The 14,259-nt window shown below is 37.7% G+C and overlaps 1 protein-coding gene across 2 annotated transcripts; it reads left to right on the top strand.

Annotated features, from left to right (window-relative positions):
• The first annotated feature begins 3,182 nt into the window (after nt 1-3,182).
• On the top strand, nt 3,183-13,512 carry pde9ac (phosphodiesterase 9ac). 2 transcript variants are annotated; one of them, XM_080888893.1, is made up of 19 exons: nt 3,183-3,200; nt 3,447-3,605; nt 4,728-4,798; nt 6,059-6,136; nt 6,392-6,435; nt 6,572-6,626; nt 7,462-7,532; nt 8,077-8,164; nt 8,270-8,351; nt 8,459-8,533; nt 8,618-8,704; nt 8,863-8,967; nt 9,137-9,219; nt 9,510-9,666; nt 9,820-9,933; nt 10,205-10,309; nt 10,429-10,557; nt 10,886-10,981; nt 12,290-13,512. In XM_080888893.1, exons 2-19 carry the CDS (start codon nt 3,537-3,539, stop codon nt 12,338-12,340), a joined length of 1,560 nt encoding a protein of 519 aa, XP_080745019.1. In that variant the 5' UTR covers nt 3,183-3,200; nt 3,447-3,536; the 3' UTR covers nt 12,341-13,512. The 2 variants fall into 2 exon arrangements, with proteins under 2 accessions (XP_080745019.1, XP_080745020.1); XM_080888894.1 differs by having other exon boundaries at nt 3,187-3,200; nt 3,476-3,605.
• Nucleotides 13,513-14,259: the final 747 nt, after the last annotated feature.

The following is a 14,259-nucleotide window of genomic DNA, read 5'->3' on the forward strand; positions in this document are numbered from 1 at the left end:
CTTCAGGTATGAATAATATGAGCTAACTGACTTTAAAATGAGCTATTTCAAAAAGGAACTTTTAATTTATGTAACATAAATCATATTTTCCTTGAACCATTTGTATCATATTTACCCTTTGACTCTCACTTTGAATAGGTGAAGGCTGCATTACAGACAGGCATGCAACATACATGTACAGAATAGCCACGGGAAGCTTCACCAACGCTGTGAGTTCAACAGATGTGATGATGCTTTTAGTTAGATGCACTTTGCAAGATTTACTTATAAAGGTAAAAAGGTCTGAAAGGAGAAAATGAATTTTTGATCCTGGTGATGAGACTCGCACACACAGAATAAGCGGATGTGAGCTTGTGAAAGTGTCTACAAACACATGCAAACAAAGTATCCCGGTTTATCACTATTATTAAGATAATGTGTTCCCTTCAGAGGTCCAGCTGGACATCTTTTGTCATGAAAATCTGCATGATTTTACTGATTGCTTTTGAACTGTACCTTCCCTCACTGAAGGTGTGAGTATTACGGTTGCATAAGCGAATCAGGGGCCGCCTGTTTTGATCTGGGCTTCGTGGTCTTTGTTCTGTTTGAAACACCATTTATCACTTAGCAGGCAGGCTCATGAATACACATGCATCATGGGATTACGCAGCGAGAAGAATACATGTGCATAATCACATGTGTGTTACAGTAAGTGGAAAATGAAATATCCTTTGGTAGTGAGAACAGGCCGTTTTTATTCAGCTGTGTACTTTGATATCACATATTGATTATTAGTAGCACAGTCTGTCCCATCATCTTCCACCTGTTCTCCAGTGGTTACAGAAGAGCTTAGAAGTCAGAGCAGTAATTAACCTCTGGGGAACAGCAACCCGTCTGTGTGCAGAAAGCATGTGTGTGTTTGTATCTGCAGTAACTGAATAGAGAGGATGTGTGAAGTTTTCCCAGTTTATTGAACGACCACCTCCTGCTGCCTGACGGAGCCTCTTTTTTTTTAGCACCTTTCTTCACACCAAGCAGTCAGTGTGAAATTCCCTGTGGAGGAAGGTGACATTTTACTATTGGAAAGTTCTTATCCAGCTTTTTTTCTGAATAGGCAAAGATCTAGTGAAGTACTGACTTTGGCTTCAATATACACAACTGTGCAAAATTCAGAAGGTCTTTCAAAGGTTGGACATTGTTTTTTTTTTAGTCAGTTAACACGGACCTATGAATGATTCAAGACACCTTTAAATCTAAAAAAGACATCTAACTCAAGGGACAAAAAAAGAAGCAAAGAATCGATTTTACATTGACATTCTTAAGTGAGGAAGGTTGAAAAGGTTGACTTTGCCAAATTACAGAAGAACTGGACTGAAAATCAGCAGTTACAGGTCTCATAGCATTTTATAAAATTTTCATTTACACAGTTTGATCCATAATTTCTTGGATAAAGACAGTTTTTATAGTTTTGTGTCTGTACGGGACCACGGTGGATTTTAAATAATAAGCACGGTGGGACTGAAGTGCTCACTTTCAGTTTAAATTTAAGGGGTTTAACACCATTTGATTTTATTTCATTTTCTTGCATTCACTGTTTAGGATTTAAAGTCAGACATGTGACAGCCTGGCGACCTGTCCAGGGTGTACATTGCCTCTCATACTATGGCTGCTGGGCTTCAGCCCCCCCATGACCCTGGATGGATGGATGGATGGATGAATGGATTTAAAGCCATTATACACAGTCCCCCATTTTCAGATGCTCAAAAGTAATCGGACAATTGACTAACAAGCAGTTTTATGCCCAGATGAAGATTATTTTATGACAAATGAAGCAAACATAATGGCTTGGCTTACTTCAGTCCAAGTCCACACAACAGTGGTGCACATTCTTAACTAGATTTATTTTGGAGAGGCTCATGAAATATTTTGCTAAAGATTAAGAGAGCGTTTCCCAGCAAATTTAGAAAATAAATCCATACAATCTGTTCTGGCTTCTGTGAACCACTTTCCCCTTTAACATTGCAGAGTTTCTGTGACCCAAAGAGTCCCTGTTATCTAAAAGTATACAAAAAGAGATCAGAAAAGATAAGACAAGAATTTAAAAGATGCGACAGAGCTTTATTTATTTATTTATGTGTCATTCCTCCACTCATAAGCCCTAGAATATATCCTGCAGCTCTTTGGGCCTCAGTAATACTTTTGATACTGCTGGATTAAAATGCATGTTTAACATGTTTGATAATTAATGCATCTGTTCTTCTTTACAACAGAGCCGTTTTGATTTTAACTACTTTGTCCTTCAGGGCTATATCTGCTTCTCTTTCTGAGGTTTTTCACCTTGGAGCATTTGCAGTGAAAATCTACTTATGCAGTATAGATAAACAAACTACAACAACATCAAAACTTAAATCAGAAATGCACTACATGAAATGCATCAAGCCTGGTCAGTCAATCTTTTACATGGCCTAAATGTGTAACAAAAATGTATGAAATCATTGTTTTGTAGTATTTTAGTGTTGCTAAGAAAAATAAATGTGCCTTGAAATCTTCCCAAGTGCCCTTCTGAACTCATCTGACCAAACCCTCTGCAGGACCTGCCATTAAAAATAAAGAAGATGAGCCGACTGAGAGGAGGAACACACACGCTCACACAAAGAACAAGGTCATTTGAAAATACACCCCTCCTTTGTTGGACATTTAGTCCCCTTGATAAGATATACTTTTCTAGGATTTTCCACGTAACCCTGAGTCCCTAATCAGAGTGTTGTTTGAGCCCTGTGTGCCTTTTGGCCCAATAACAACCGCTGTTGTTATTGCAACTGTAATGTAATTTTTCAGACAGGAGTGGCATAAATAAATTATCTTCAGTATCTGATGATGCTTTTGTGTTTGTGTTTTCCTATAATTTTCAGGGGATTGGACGTTGTAGATAAGAGGTTCAGGTAAAAGCCCCTAAAAGCTCCACGCCACTTAAGTTCCATGGCAACCAATACAAGTACCAGTTATCTTCATATTACTCCATACCCCTCCAGCTCCCTGACATGTACCCTTCCTCACCAGCTTCGTCGCTCCCAGCCTCTCTCTCCTCCTCGTAGCTTTCCCTTTTGCATGTGCATCGATTGTGTCTGAGCATGTGCGCGTGCATCTGCATGTGAGTCAGCTGCATCCTCAGCACCTGGGTCATTACTTCCAGCCTCCGCACGGGAAGCTTCACTAACGCTGTGAGTTCAAAAGATGTGATGACGCTTTTAGTTATTGCAACTGTTTTAATGTTAAATGTTTCTGTTTTATTGGAAGATAATTTAAGAAACTATTTGACTGTGTGTTCATTTTTGTTTTATACACAATTTTATGTTTTTCATAGTGATATTTTTCATCATTACTGTTCTGTTGTGACCATTTTTTTTGTTTGTTTTGTTTTTTTTGCTGTAAAACTTGTTTTTTGGTAACTATCATGCTTTTATAAGCTCTGCAGAAATACCCTGGTGGTTCCCAGGTTTGTCAGGACTCCAACACAGAATATCTGTGGGTGTGTAAGAGAGGAGAGGGAGGCCAATATGGGTTCCAGCTCTTCCTCCTATGCCCCCAAAACTATTTACCTGGATGTGGATGGAAAGGTGCAGAAGGTGAGTCTAATTTTAAATATTTGCATTATCAATATTACGGATCCATTTTTCATTGGTTTAACTCAAAACCTTTACCCCGTTTCAGTGACTCAGTTTTTTATTATTCTATCGATTTTAGGATAATAATTAGAATTTCATAATAGGTTTAATTGTTAAAACAGCAATCGATAACTATTGCAGTTAAATGATTCCATTTATAATTCACCTCCTAGGCTTTCCTACAAGCAAATTCCCAGTGGATACACTTCAGCTGAGGAGGAGCTAAAATTAGAGAGTGGTGCTCATCAGTTTGCTTCACAGGTGTTAATGACAGACCCAAACACCTGTTTGTGAAGCTCTCACAAACCTTCGTTAATGTTTGATGTTGTACACAGAACACAATATAGATTTACATCTATCTATCTATTCAATTACATTAACATTTCAATAAGCAGGAATTGAGTTAATAATGGAGGGCGATGTAGAAACGGAAAAAAAGCACAGATTTTCTTCAGATTCTTAATCATAACAACAGCAGCTGCCATGGCTAATGCTTTCAGTACACACACTGAGATTTGCTGATCTGGTGATGTAGAGTTCTTCTGGCAATGACATGTCTATTCAAAAGCCCCAAACACACAGCCTGAGGCTGTTGTTTGTCTGCTACATCTGCTCACTTGAGATTACATGGATAGATGCACACACTTTTGACCACCAAGTCTCTAAGCAGATTTTATAAACTTGGTGCTTGTATTTTACGCTTAAGTTTCATGAACTTAGCAAATTTATTTCTGCAATTTGAGATCAATAAAACCAAACTTTATCCACCTTTTTAATGAACAAATTATTATTTTTTTAATTGTTCCCTGGTGTTTTTGACTTATTTAACTATTAAAAATAATTGACTCTTACCTTATGTTCCCAGGTGATGACACAGACACTCTAAAGCCTCAAGCTTCAACTGTTTGTGTGAATGTGTACCTGATACAAAAATGGCAGCACTTTTTTTAATGTTTGCTTTTGAGAAGACTCATTTTACATGACTGTAACTGACAACTAATTTATTTGATCTATATCTGAATATGAGAATAAGATGTGTATCTGAAAAAATAAACCAAAGCAGGAGCTGTGTTTACATCACAGGTGGTGTTCAGCCAGCATTGCAGCCCATGTGACATCAAGGAACTTCTGTGTTCATCATCTAACATTCCCAGGTTTGTTGTTTAGTCTTACTAAAGTTACACAGGTTGAATTCAAAAACAGCTTTATTGCTGAGCTCTCTCAGAACACACTGAAAGTTGCTAAGCAGGAAATAATCCACATTTAATTCAACACAGGGAAAACACACACACAGGGATACTCAGACAAAATATACACACAGAGGACAACGAGGGAAAAGGCCACAGGCGGGAACACAGCTGACACTAATCAGAGACTAATGAGACCAGAACACAATACAAAGGAGGCAGGAGACTATCAAAATAAAACAGGAAATAACACACACTGAGACCTAGACTGAGATACATGAACTTGACACAGGGACTGGCCCACTGAAAAGTTACCATGAAAGGATAAGGAAACCAGTTAGGAGACAGAGAGACCAGACAGACACTGAAACATAAAAAGCGAAACAAAGGATAATAAAACACGGAGACTAAACAGACTACAGCAGGAGACACTGATGACAAGACGGAGACGAGACCGGCAACAGACTGGACTTGAAAGGGAACTTAATGTAACAAAACAAGAACCACGAACTAGAAATAACAAACTGAGATGCACCAGAGAAAACAAAACTCAAGACTAATGAAGAACTAGAAATCTCTTAAATAGACAAGACCAAAATAAATGTAAAAACTGGGTCAAAGACCCAGGAACATGCCTGTCAAATTATGTCACAATTGTGCTTTTTAACAGCAAATAACAGAAATATTAATACAATTAGTATGTGTGTCTTACAAAAGGTTCAAGGTTAAACTTATTTCCACAACTGACACACAAAAATAAATAAATAAATAAATAAAGCTTAATTTTTAAAAGATTTTATACATATACAGTGCTTAACAAGCTTACAAGAGCTTCACCCAATGTAAGAAGTGACCATTATCAAATTCATTTTTATATTTCTGTAATGCTTAAGCCATCAATATATACCAGACTATTTAATCTAAATTATATTCATAATGCAAAATTTTATTATTGTTATCCATGAATTTTCAAATGTATTGTTTACAAAAAAGCAGAAAAAAACAGTCTAGAGTGATGGATCAAATTTGGATATAAAAACATGGAATAGGCTTGTTACTTGCCTAATAGATTACATCATTTTGAGATTTAAACATGGTTTTGGCAAATTTTAAAATTGTGTTTCCTTGTTTTATAGCAGGAGGATAATAAACAATTAAGTATGTAAATTATAAAAAGTTAAGGGCAGATGTTTTAACTCTCTCTTTCTTTTCCTCATCTTGCGACAGGAACACTGCCATTATGATGGTGGATCAAGAGGGTGCCTTGGTCTCCATCGATCCAACCATGCCTACCAACTCTCCAAAGTATTGTTAAAGTATTGTTAGGCATTGGGATCAAAGCATTGTTAGACATTGGGATATAATTACTTTCGGGAAAGTAGCAGAGTAATCACGATCATTATCATCATCAGATCTAACTAGCTGCAAAGAAGCTTTCAATAATAACCAGATAACAGTTGCTTCTCAAATTTGCATGAAGCAGTGTTTCTAAAATTGAAAAAGACTTTAAAACCTTGAGGAAAAGAAATAATAATAATTGTACATCTGATTTCCTCACAGCTCTTTGTACAAAGTTGTTCCACTGTCTACTCCTCAGCTCGGAGGTAAAGTGTTTCAACAGCTCGGTGTAATGTACATTGAAACATCACATGTTTTTCAAAGTAATCACTGTAACAGAAAGTAATCAATACCCAAATCTGACAACATAATTGCTTATTGAGACTATACTGATGTTTGCAGAGAAGGAGGACATGTTTCAGAACGTGCTGTCCCAAGTCGCTGAGCAGTTCAGCAGGTAATGTCTTCATCTTTTATTCTTTCACACGTACCTAACCAGTGTTGGTCAAGTTACTTGAAAAAAGTAATTACTAATTAATGATTACTGACGGAGTCAAACTCAAAGTAATGTCAGTACTTCCAAGCTTTAAACGCTGCATGGTTGTACTCTCTCCCGCACTCCATATTATCCATTTCTGATCTACACACGTCTGTTGCAGCCACGGACGTCGCACACTTGTACGTCATTGTCATGACACACTTACAAACAATCATGGTTTAGTAACGCAGTGTGCTTACGGGAAAGTAACAGTAATCTAATTACTTTTTTGAAATAGAAATCCCTTTCTTTACTCATTACTTGAAAAAACTAATCAGATTACTGCCAATACCTAACACACATATCTGACACCGCGGTATTTCACTGACAAATGCTCAGGCCTTAGAGGCAAGTTCAGTCAGTTAGTAAAAAGAAAAATACAGTTTAGTCAGGACCAATATAGTCAAAACAATATTGTCAGTTCCAGTAATTATGCACACAAATCAGCAGCAAGATCCATAGTGCATAACAAAGCAGGCATCGGTGACAGCAGATATCACACTGATAGTCAGAAATTGCATGAGGAGGAAGAAATAGGGTGGAGGCTGGTTGCAAAGCAGATTGTAGATATGCAAACTGTAGGCACACTAAAGCAGCTTAAACAATGTGCTCTATATACTGATTTGCCGACAGGATGCATATATAGGCTGCGTCGTCAGCTGATGTTGGCTTGTTTTCTTTATTTTTTCGTTCGATTGCACCACTTGACATTCTCCATAAAATTCTCATATTGTCATTTGCCTTTCCCTCACAGAGCCTTTCGCATCAATGAGTTAAAGACTGAGGTCACCAACAGGATAGCCATGTTGGAAAAGAGGGTAGAGTGTGAGTGGTCTATTTAATACAACTAGTAATACGTTAATGTTATAGTATCGCTGTATGTATGCTTTTGGCTATGAAATTAAAACGATAAAATGCTTTTATAAGGTGTTGTAAGTACTTAAAGGTAAAATTGCTAGTCAACATGAAGACATTATATCATGTATGATTCAAGTTGTTATGATGTAATTATTATTGTTCTGAAATAAATGTCATATAATGCTTTCAATAGGTGTTTGTGCTTTAGCAGATCATTTTAGCATGTTCCTAGGTGGTTGCTAGGCAACCTGATAAAATCAAAATATCCGACATAGATAAGAACCTTAAGGAGCCTAAGATGTACTCGTGTGCCAAGTTTGGTTGCTCAACTCCTGATCATGTAGGTACTTGACAGTCAAAGGAACAAGTAGACAATCAAGCAAAGATTTTGTGTGTTAAAGGAAGATACAGCTGAGAGGATCTGAAAGGAAACATCATTTGGATTGACTATAACCTGCAATATTCCAGAGGGAACACATTCCTTAAGAAAATATTACTCTTCTTGTTTCAGTGGAGGGCTTGAAAGTAGTGGAGATTGAGAAGTGTAAAAATGAACTGAAGAAGCTTCGAGACGAAATGACTTCAAGAGGTGGTGGCAGGTGAAGTCTGATATAAAGCCTCTACAATTTCAAAAGTTATATCAAAAGTTAGTTAGTAAAAGAAAAAAGGGAATATGTCTCAAATTGTTTTCCTTCTTATCTCAGGGTAAATTGTCCATGTAAGTACAACTTCTCTGATGATGGGAAGAAGGTCACTCCAAGACGAGATGTCCCCAGTTACCCAAAGGTGTCTAATCTATGATAAATGTTTTCTTTGCTGTTGGACAAAGCACCCTTCTTAAGATATAATAGGTCTTTGATGATCTGATGGCTTTACTTGCTTGGCCGTTGCAGTACACGCTCTCTCAGGAGACTATTGAGGCGCTGAAGAAGCCAACGTTCGATGTATGGCACTGGGAACACAACGAGGTTTGTCAGTTTCCTTCAACCATTTTCACTGTGTCATCCAAATGACTGATGTTTGACTTCTTTTCTCTTTTCTTATTGCTGTAGATGCTGAGCTGTTTGGAGTACATGTACCATGACTTGGGACTGGTGAAGGAATTTAACATGAACCCCATCACCCTGAAACGCTGGCTGGTAATAAAGGACAGCAGGGGTATACTGGGTTATACTAAATAATGCAGAGAGTTCAGACACAGATTGAAAAAGAATTTTTAAAGGGCACAACCTATAAAATGCTTTTAATTCAAGACTCTGCAGTGAGCCCAATGAATGAATAATTTTCTGCCTTTCAGCTGGCAGTTCAGGAGAACTACCGTAACAACCCTTTCCACAACTTTCGTCACTGCTTCTGTGTTAGTCAGATGATGTATGGCATGATTCATCTCTGCAATCTGCAGGTATGGTGCAGTTTGCGGGTGTGGATGTGTATACGCGCTCATGCATTTCAAGTGTATAATTTATCTGACTTTTCCAGCATTTATGCCATTTTTGCAAAATAAAGATCCTTTTTATGATAATGATCATTTACATTTTGTAACAAGCTCTTTCATTTACACTGCTGACCAGGAGAAGTTGACGCTCACAGATATGGGCATTTTAATGACAGCTGCAGTGTGTCACGACCTGGACCACCCGGGCTACAACAACACGTAAGATTCGCTATTCTCTCTGTAGGGGGTGTTGATTGATAGAGCTGCACATACCTGTTGACCCCCGGTATATTTTGACATCATCTGCACAACACTTGTTGATGGACTGTGAAACTAGTTCTGCATGGAGAGAACTCGGTTATGTAAACATGGCAATTCATTTTTATCGTATTTGTTTTGGGCTGTGGATTTCAGGCAGGCGAGAATATCTCTTATCAGAGAAACTTCATGAGAATATCCTATCCATCCATCTTGAGTCCATCCATTCAACAATGTCTTCCATCTATCAGGTACCAAATCAATGCACGCACAGAGCTGGCAGTACGCTACAACGACATCTCTCCGCTGGAGAACCATCACTGTGCCGTGGCTTTCCAGATCCTCTCTCTTCCCGAGTGCAATATCTTTGCGAATGTAGATCCCGAAGCATTCAAACAGATCCGAAAGGTTAGACGGGCATTCAAAACTATTACTAGTACAAATATATATTTATGACAAGCATGCCATTTCATTTCAATTCCTACAAACTTGCCACGTATTTTCATGTTTCATGTATAAGCAGATGTCAAGTTTACTTTGACTTTGCTCTTATGCTTCCAGGCAATTATCGCCCTCATTCTGGCCACCGATATGGCTAGACACGGAGAGATACTAGAGGCTTTTAAGCAAAAAGTGGACAACTTTGACTTCACCAATGAAGAGCATGTGACATGCGTACGTAGCCTGTGCAACATGGAGGTCATGTTGCAACTCTGCTTGACATAGGCTGTTTCTTTTACTGTGCTTAACAGATGTGACCTCAGAACAAACAGACTCATCGATTGTGCTGTACTTTGCAGAAGTGAAACTGGTTGTGTTAGTGTAATTGGGAAATTGGTTACAGAAATACAGTGAATGCTGAAAGACAAAAGTTAGCATTTTACTTTTATTCTCAGTTTGTGTGTGTTGTGCATGTGTTTCTACAAGTGTATGTTTGTTTTTTCAGCTGAAGATGCTTTTGATCAAGTGCTGTGATATTTCCAATGAGGTGAGGCCAACTGAGGTTGCTGAACCGTGGGTGGACTGTCTACTTGAGGAGTACTTTATGCAGGTGACGCCAACCAAAGCACTGATGTTCATCAGTAAATCTGTGATCTAATAATGCCAAATTAAAGCAAAGACTGAATACACTGAACTTAATAACAATACTTTGACAAATTTGTTTTCCAGAGTGACAGGGAGAAATCTGAGGGTCTCCCCGTCGCTCCCTTCATGGACAGGGATAAAGTTACCAAACCCACAGCTCAAATTGGATTCATCAAGTTTGTCCTTATTCCAATGTTTGAGACTGTCATGAAGGTATAACTCTGTCTTTCCAACTATGTGCAGATGTACAGTACTGTGCAAAAGTATGATGAGGTTTCATTCAACCGTAGATCAATCAGTTGAGGAACCAGACATATCTCTTAGGTCTTGGCATTCAGATACTATTCATCTTCTGAAGTTTGTTAGGCCTGTCACTTCTTTTGTCCTCCACTTGTCCAGTTTCTATTGCTCAAGATCACTTACAAAAATCGCAAGAAAATTTGGCACCTAGGAAGCAAATTATAAAGAAATAACAGCTGGCTATTTTGCATAGTACTGTAAACAGATTATGTTAAATTTATACTGTGGTATTTTCCACTAGCTTTTCCCTCAGATTGAAGAACTAATGGTTCAGCCTTTGAGAGACTCTCGTGACCACTATGAGGAACTGAAGCAGATTGATGATGCTATGACAGAGGTAAAACCTATTCTATCCCTACTCTTATCTATCTAGCTCTTTCTCTGACCTGACATTAATGTAGCAGCTAGCTAATGTGGCTATTTTGTGTGTTTATCACGATAGTGAATGGAATCAACAGTTTATAACAGTGGGGACAATGAAAGTTGTGGTTTGGGAAAGTAATCTAATTTTCTTTCTAGTTTAAAGTTAGATAGGTAATTAAATGTTCTTCTTTTCAGTAAATTTATTACAGCTAGCATACAGACACAGCTAGCTTGCCTCTGTTAGCTCGTTGCACCTGCCTACCTGAAAGCTCACCTTATACTTTAGAAAACCTTATATGGTTTATTATTTTTGAAACCATACAAAACAATGCCATACTACATACTCAGTGGCCACTTTATTAGGTATACTCTGCTAGTACCAGGTTGAGCCTCCTTTGCCTGTAGAACTGCCTTACATTCAACAAGGTACTGGAAACAATTCTTATAACATCTTATGACATTTCTGTTTTTCATGTGCATATTCATGACACACTTCTCAGATACTCAGGCTGGTCTGACACCAACAACAGTGACACATTCAAATTCACATAAATCACCGTTGTTACTTATTGTGATGGTTGGTTTAAACTTCAGAATGTAATTTTCACTGCATCTACATGCCTAAATGTATTGTGTTACAGCCCTCTGATTGGCAGATTAGATATTTGTGGTAATGAGCAGTTGAACAGGTGTACCCACCAAAGTAGCCAGTGTGTGTATTTCTTCATTTCAGCCCTTACAGGCAAGTCAAATCAAATAATTTTTGTCTATATTGTCTATTGTCTGCAGCAGTATTTAGCCTTTGCATTAGTATCTACATGTAGACTGTTGAGGAAATCAACAGAGAAGTTGCTGAGTCTTGTATTGATATCATTTTTTTATAAGCAAAACTTCATATTGTGAGTGCAGCGTGATGCAGCGTGCAAGACTGGGAACAATACCAGTTGAGCATGTACTTGTCAAGCAATTAAAATTAACTAATGTTGCCATAACAAATTAGAGCTGGGGAAATTGGTAGGAATATCAAAATATGAGATATTCCTCTCGCACGAAAAAAATGAAAACTGGTAAACAAATTCATGTTGACGTCCACAGTGCCATTTAAGCTTTCCATGGGAATTACCAATCACTGCCAGTTATCAGTTATGCAATGTGTTTCACACGGCTGTTGCCTCAGTTACACACACACGCACACACACACAAATGCCTGCAGTAAGCCTACATTCATACACACACTAAAGAACTAAATGCTAACATAAAGGTGTGTCTTTTGTTCAATGAGGCACAGAAGAAAAAAACTGAAAATATGTCATTAGGCAGGAAGAAGAAGTAAGCTCTGCAGTGAGTGAGTACAGTGGTGTGTGTGTGAGTAACCGAGTCCTTGATTGTGCTTTAGTTCAGTGTTAGTTTCATGAGTGCTCTCTGTCTCTGCCTCTCTCCACAACTTGTCTGTAAACTGAACTCGATCTGTAAAAGGTGACCTTTAGAAATGTGCAACATTTTCATCACTTTGGATTCAGCAAGCACTTGATGTGTGAAAAAGTGTGAAGCTCTTGGCTGAACAGTATTAGAACAGATTACAATTTATTTTTAAACTGAGCAGGAAGAAAAACATTTTAAATTAATAAAATAGTCCATTTAAATTTAAGGCTTGCATATAAATATATTTTTCCATGGCTCAGATGATGAAACTAAACTGTTGAAATTGTTGCTCATCTATTTGTTTCTTTCACAGTGACAACAAAGAACAGTTTCTGTTCATGAGCTGAAACTTTAAACTTCTTTTTCTTCATCTCACATTGAGCTTTTTCACAGAAAAAGAACAAAGACTCTGAGTAAGTTTTGACTTTCCACAAAGGGAAGTCAATTTCTCACTCAAAGCTCTAAGACAACTTCTATCCGACTGACTTTTTCTGTGGTGGGTGATTGCTATCCAGAATGAGTTACTAACGAGTTCTTGTTAAAATCTAGTTTTTAGTTTCCATTTTGGCCCTTTAGGTCCATCTGCCTCTCTCTACCTAATTACAGCCATTATTTCATTCCAGGGATCATCTTTTATGATCACATTCAGGACAGACTTAAAAAAGTGTGAGTGAGGCTCCAGTGAAGACATCCAGCACTATGTTCCGAAGATGACAGATCTGCTTCGTTACACTGCTTCGTTACACTCTGGACTAAAATTAGGCATCAAGGTGACATATCTTGAACTTTGACTTCTGCACTGGAGGTTAAAGAGCGGGACCTGCTAATGTTTTTGTATATTTATGGACTTTATGTTGCTGGCCCTAGTCATTTTCATAGTGTCGATCATTTTGAACGTACAATTTCTCCAAAGGCAAGCTTAAAGCATTATTTTAAGATTCATTTTGAAGTAGTTTACCAATAATTTTTTTTTAACCAAAATAAAAAAAAAAATTTTTTCCCTAAATTCTGGAGTAGGAAAAATAAAAAACACCAAAGTGAAATTTTCTGTGTTTTCCTAACAATTTTAATCAAATAAATTCATATAGGGGTATGAAGTGTCCAGTGTTTTTCCTAATTGTTTACATATATAGCACCAAATCACAACAACAACAACAACAACAACAACAGCAATGCGCTTTTGCATTGTAAGTTAAAAGTCCTTCAATGATACAGAGAAAATCCCAACAATCAGATGACCTCCTAGGAGCAAATATTTTATGATAGTGGGAAGGAAAAACTCAAACTCCCTTTTAACAGGAAGAAACCTGATCCAGGAAGAATCAGGGTCAGGGAGGGGCGGCCATCTGCTTTAATAAGTGTGGGAAGGAAGACAAGATAAGACACACTGTGGAAGAGACCAAGAGATTAATGATAACTAATGATTAATTACAGAGTAAATGTATAAACACAAAGTGAGTGAAAAAGAAACAGTGCATCATGGGAAACCTCCAGCAACCTAACTTCTGCGGTGTAACTAAGAGAGGATTCAGGGTCACCTGATCCAGCTCTAACATATGTTTTATCAAAACAGACATTTTCAGACTGATCTTGAAAGTAGTTAACGTGGTGCTTTGGGTGTTTGCTTCTCAAATCCAAACTGGAAGCTGGTTCCACAGAAGACAGGCCTGAAAGCTGAAGGCTCGGCCCTTTTACTTTTAGATGGCAAAAACAAGCAGTCTACTAACTTTATGTAGATTTTTTAGAGAAAAGTTTAAAAAAAAAATAAACCAAATGAGCCTGGTAAGGGCTGTAAAAGTGATCATGAGTTGGATTTTGGTATGAAAGATG

The sequence above is a fragment of the Rhamphochromis sp. 'chilingali' genome (genome assembly GCF_963969265.1).
Source record: "Rhamphochromis sp. 'chilingali' genome assembly, chromosome: 8".
NCBI classification, from domain to species: Eukaryota; Metazoa; Chordata; class Actinopteri; order Cichliformes; family Cichlidae; genus Rhamphochromis; species Rhamphochromis sp. 'chilingali'.

Bases quoted from the DNA above. Each gene is read 5' to 3' on its own strand.
- pde9ac (XM_080888893.1), top strand. From the start codon at position 3,537: ATGGGTTCCAGCTCTTCCTCCTATGCCCCCAAAACTATTTACCTGGAT. The intron at 8,705-8,862 runs GTAATAAAGGAC...TCTGCCTTTCAG, and splicing joins TCACCCTGAAACGCTGGCTG to CTGGCAGTTCAGGAGAACTA. The intron at 10,558-10,885 runs GTATAACTCTGT...ATTTTCCACTAG, and splicing joins TGTTTGAGACTGTCATGAAG to CTTTTCCCTCAGATTGAAGA.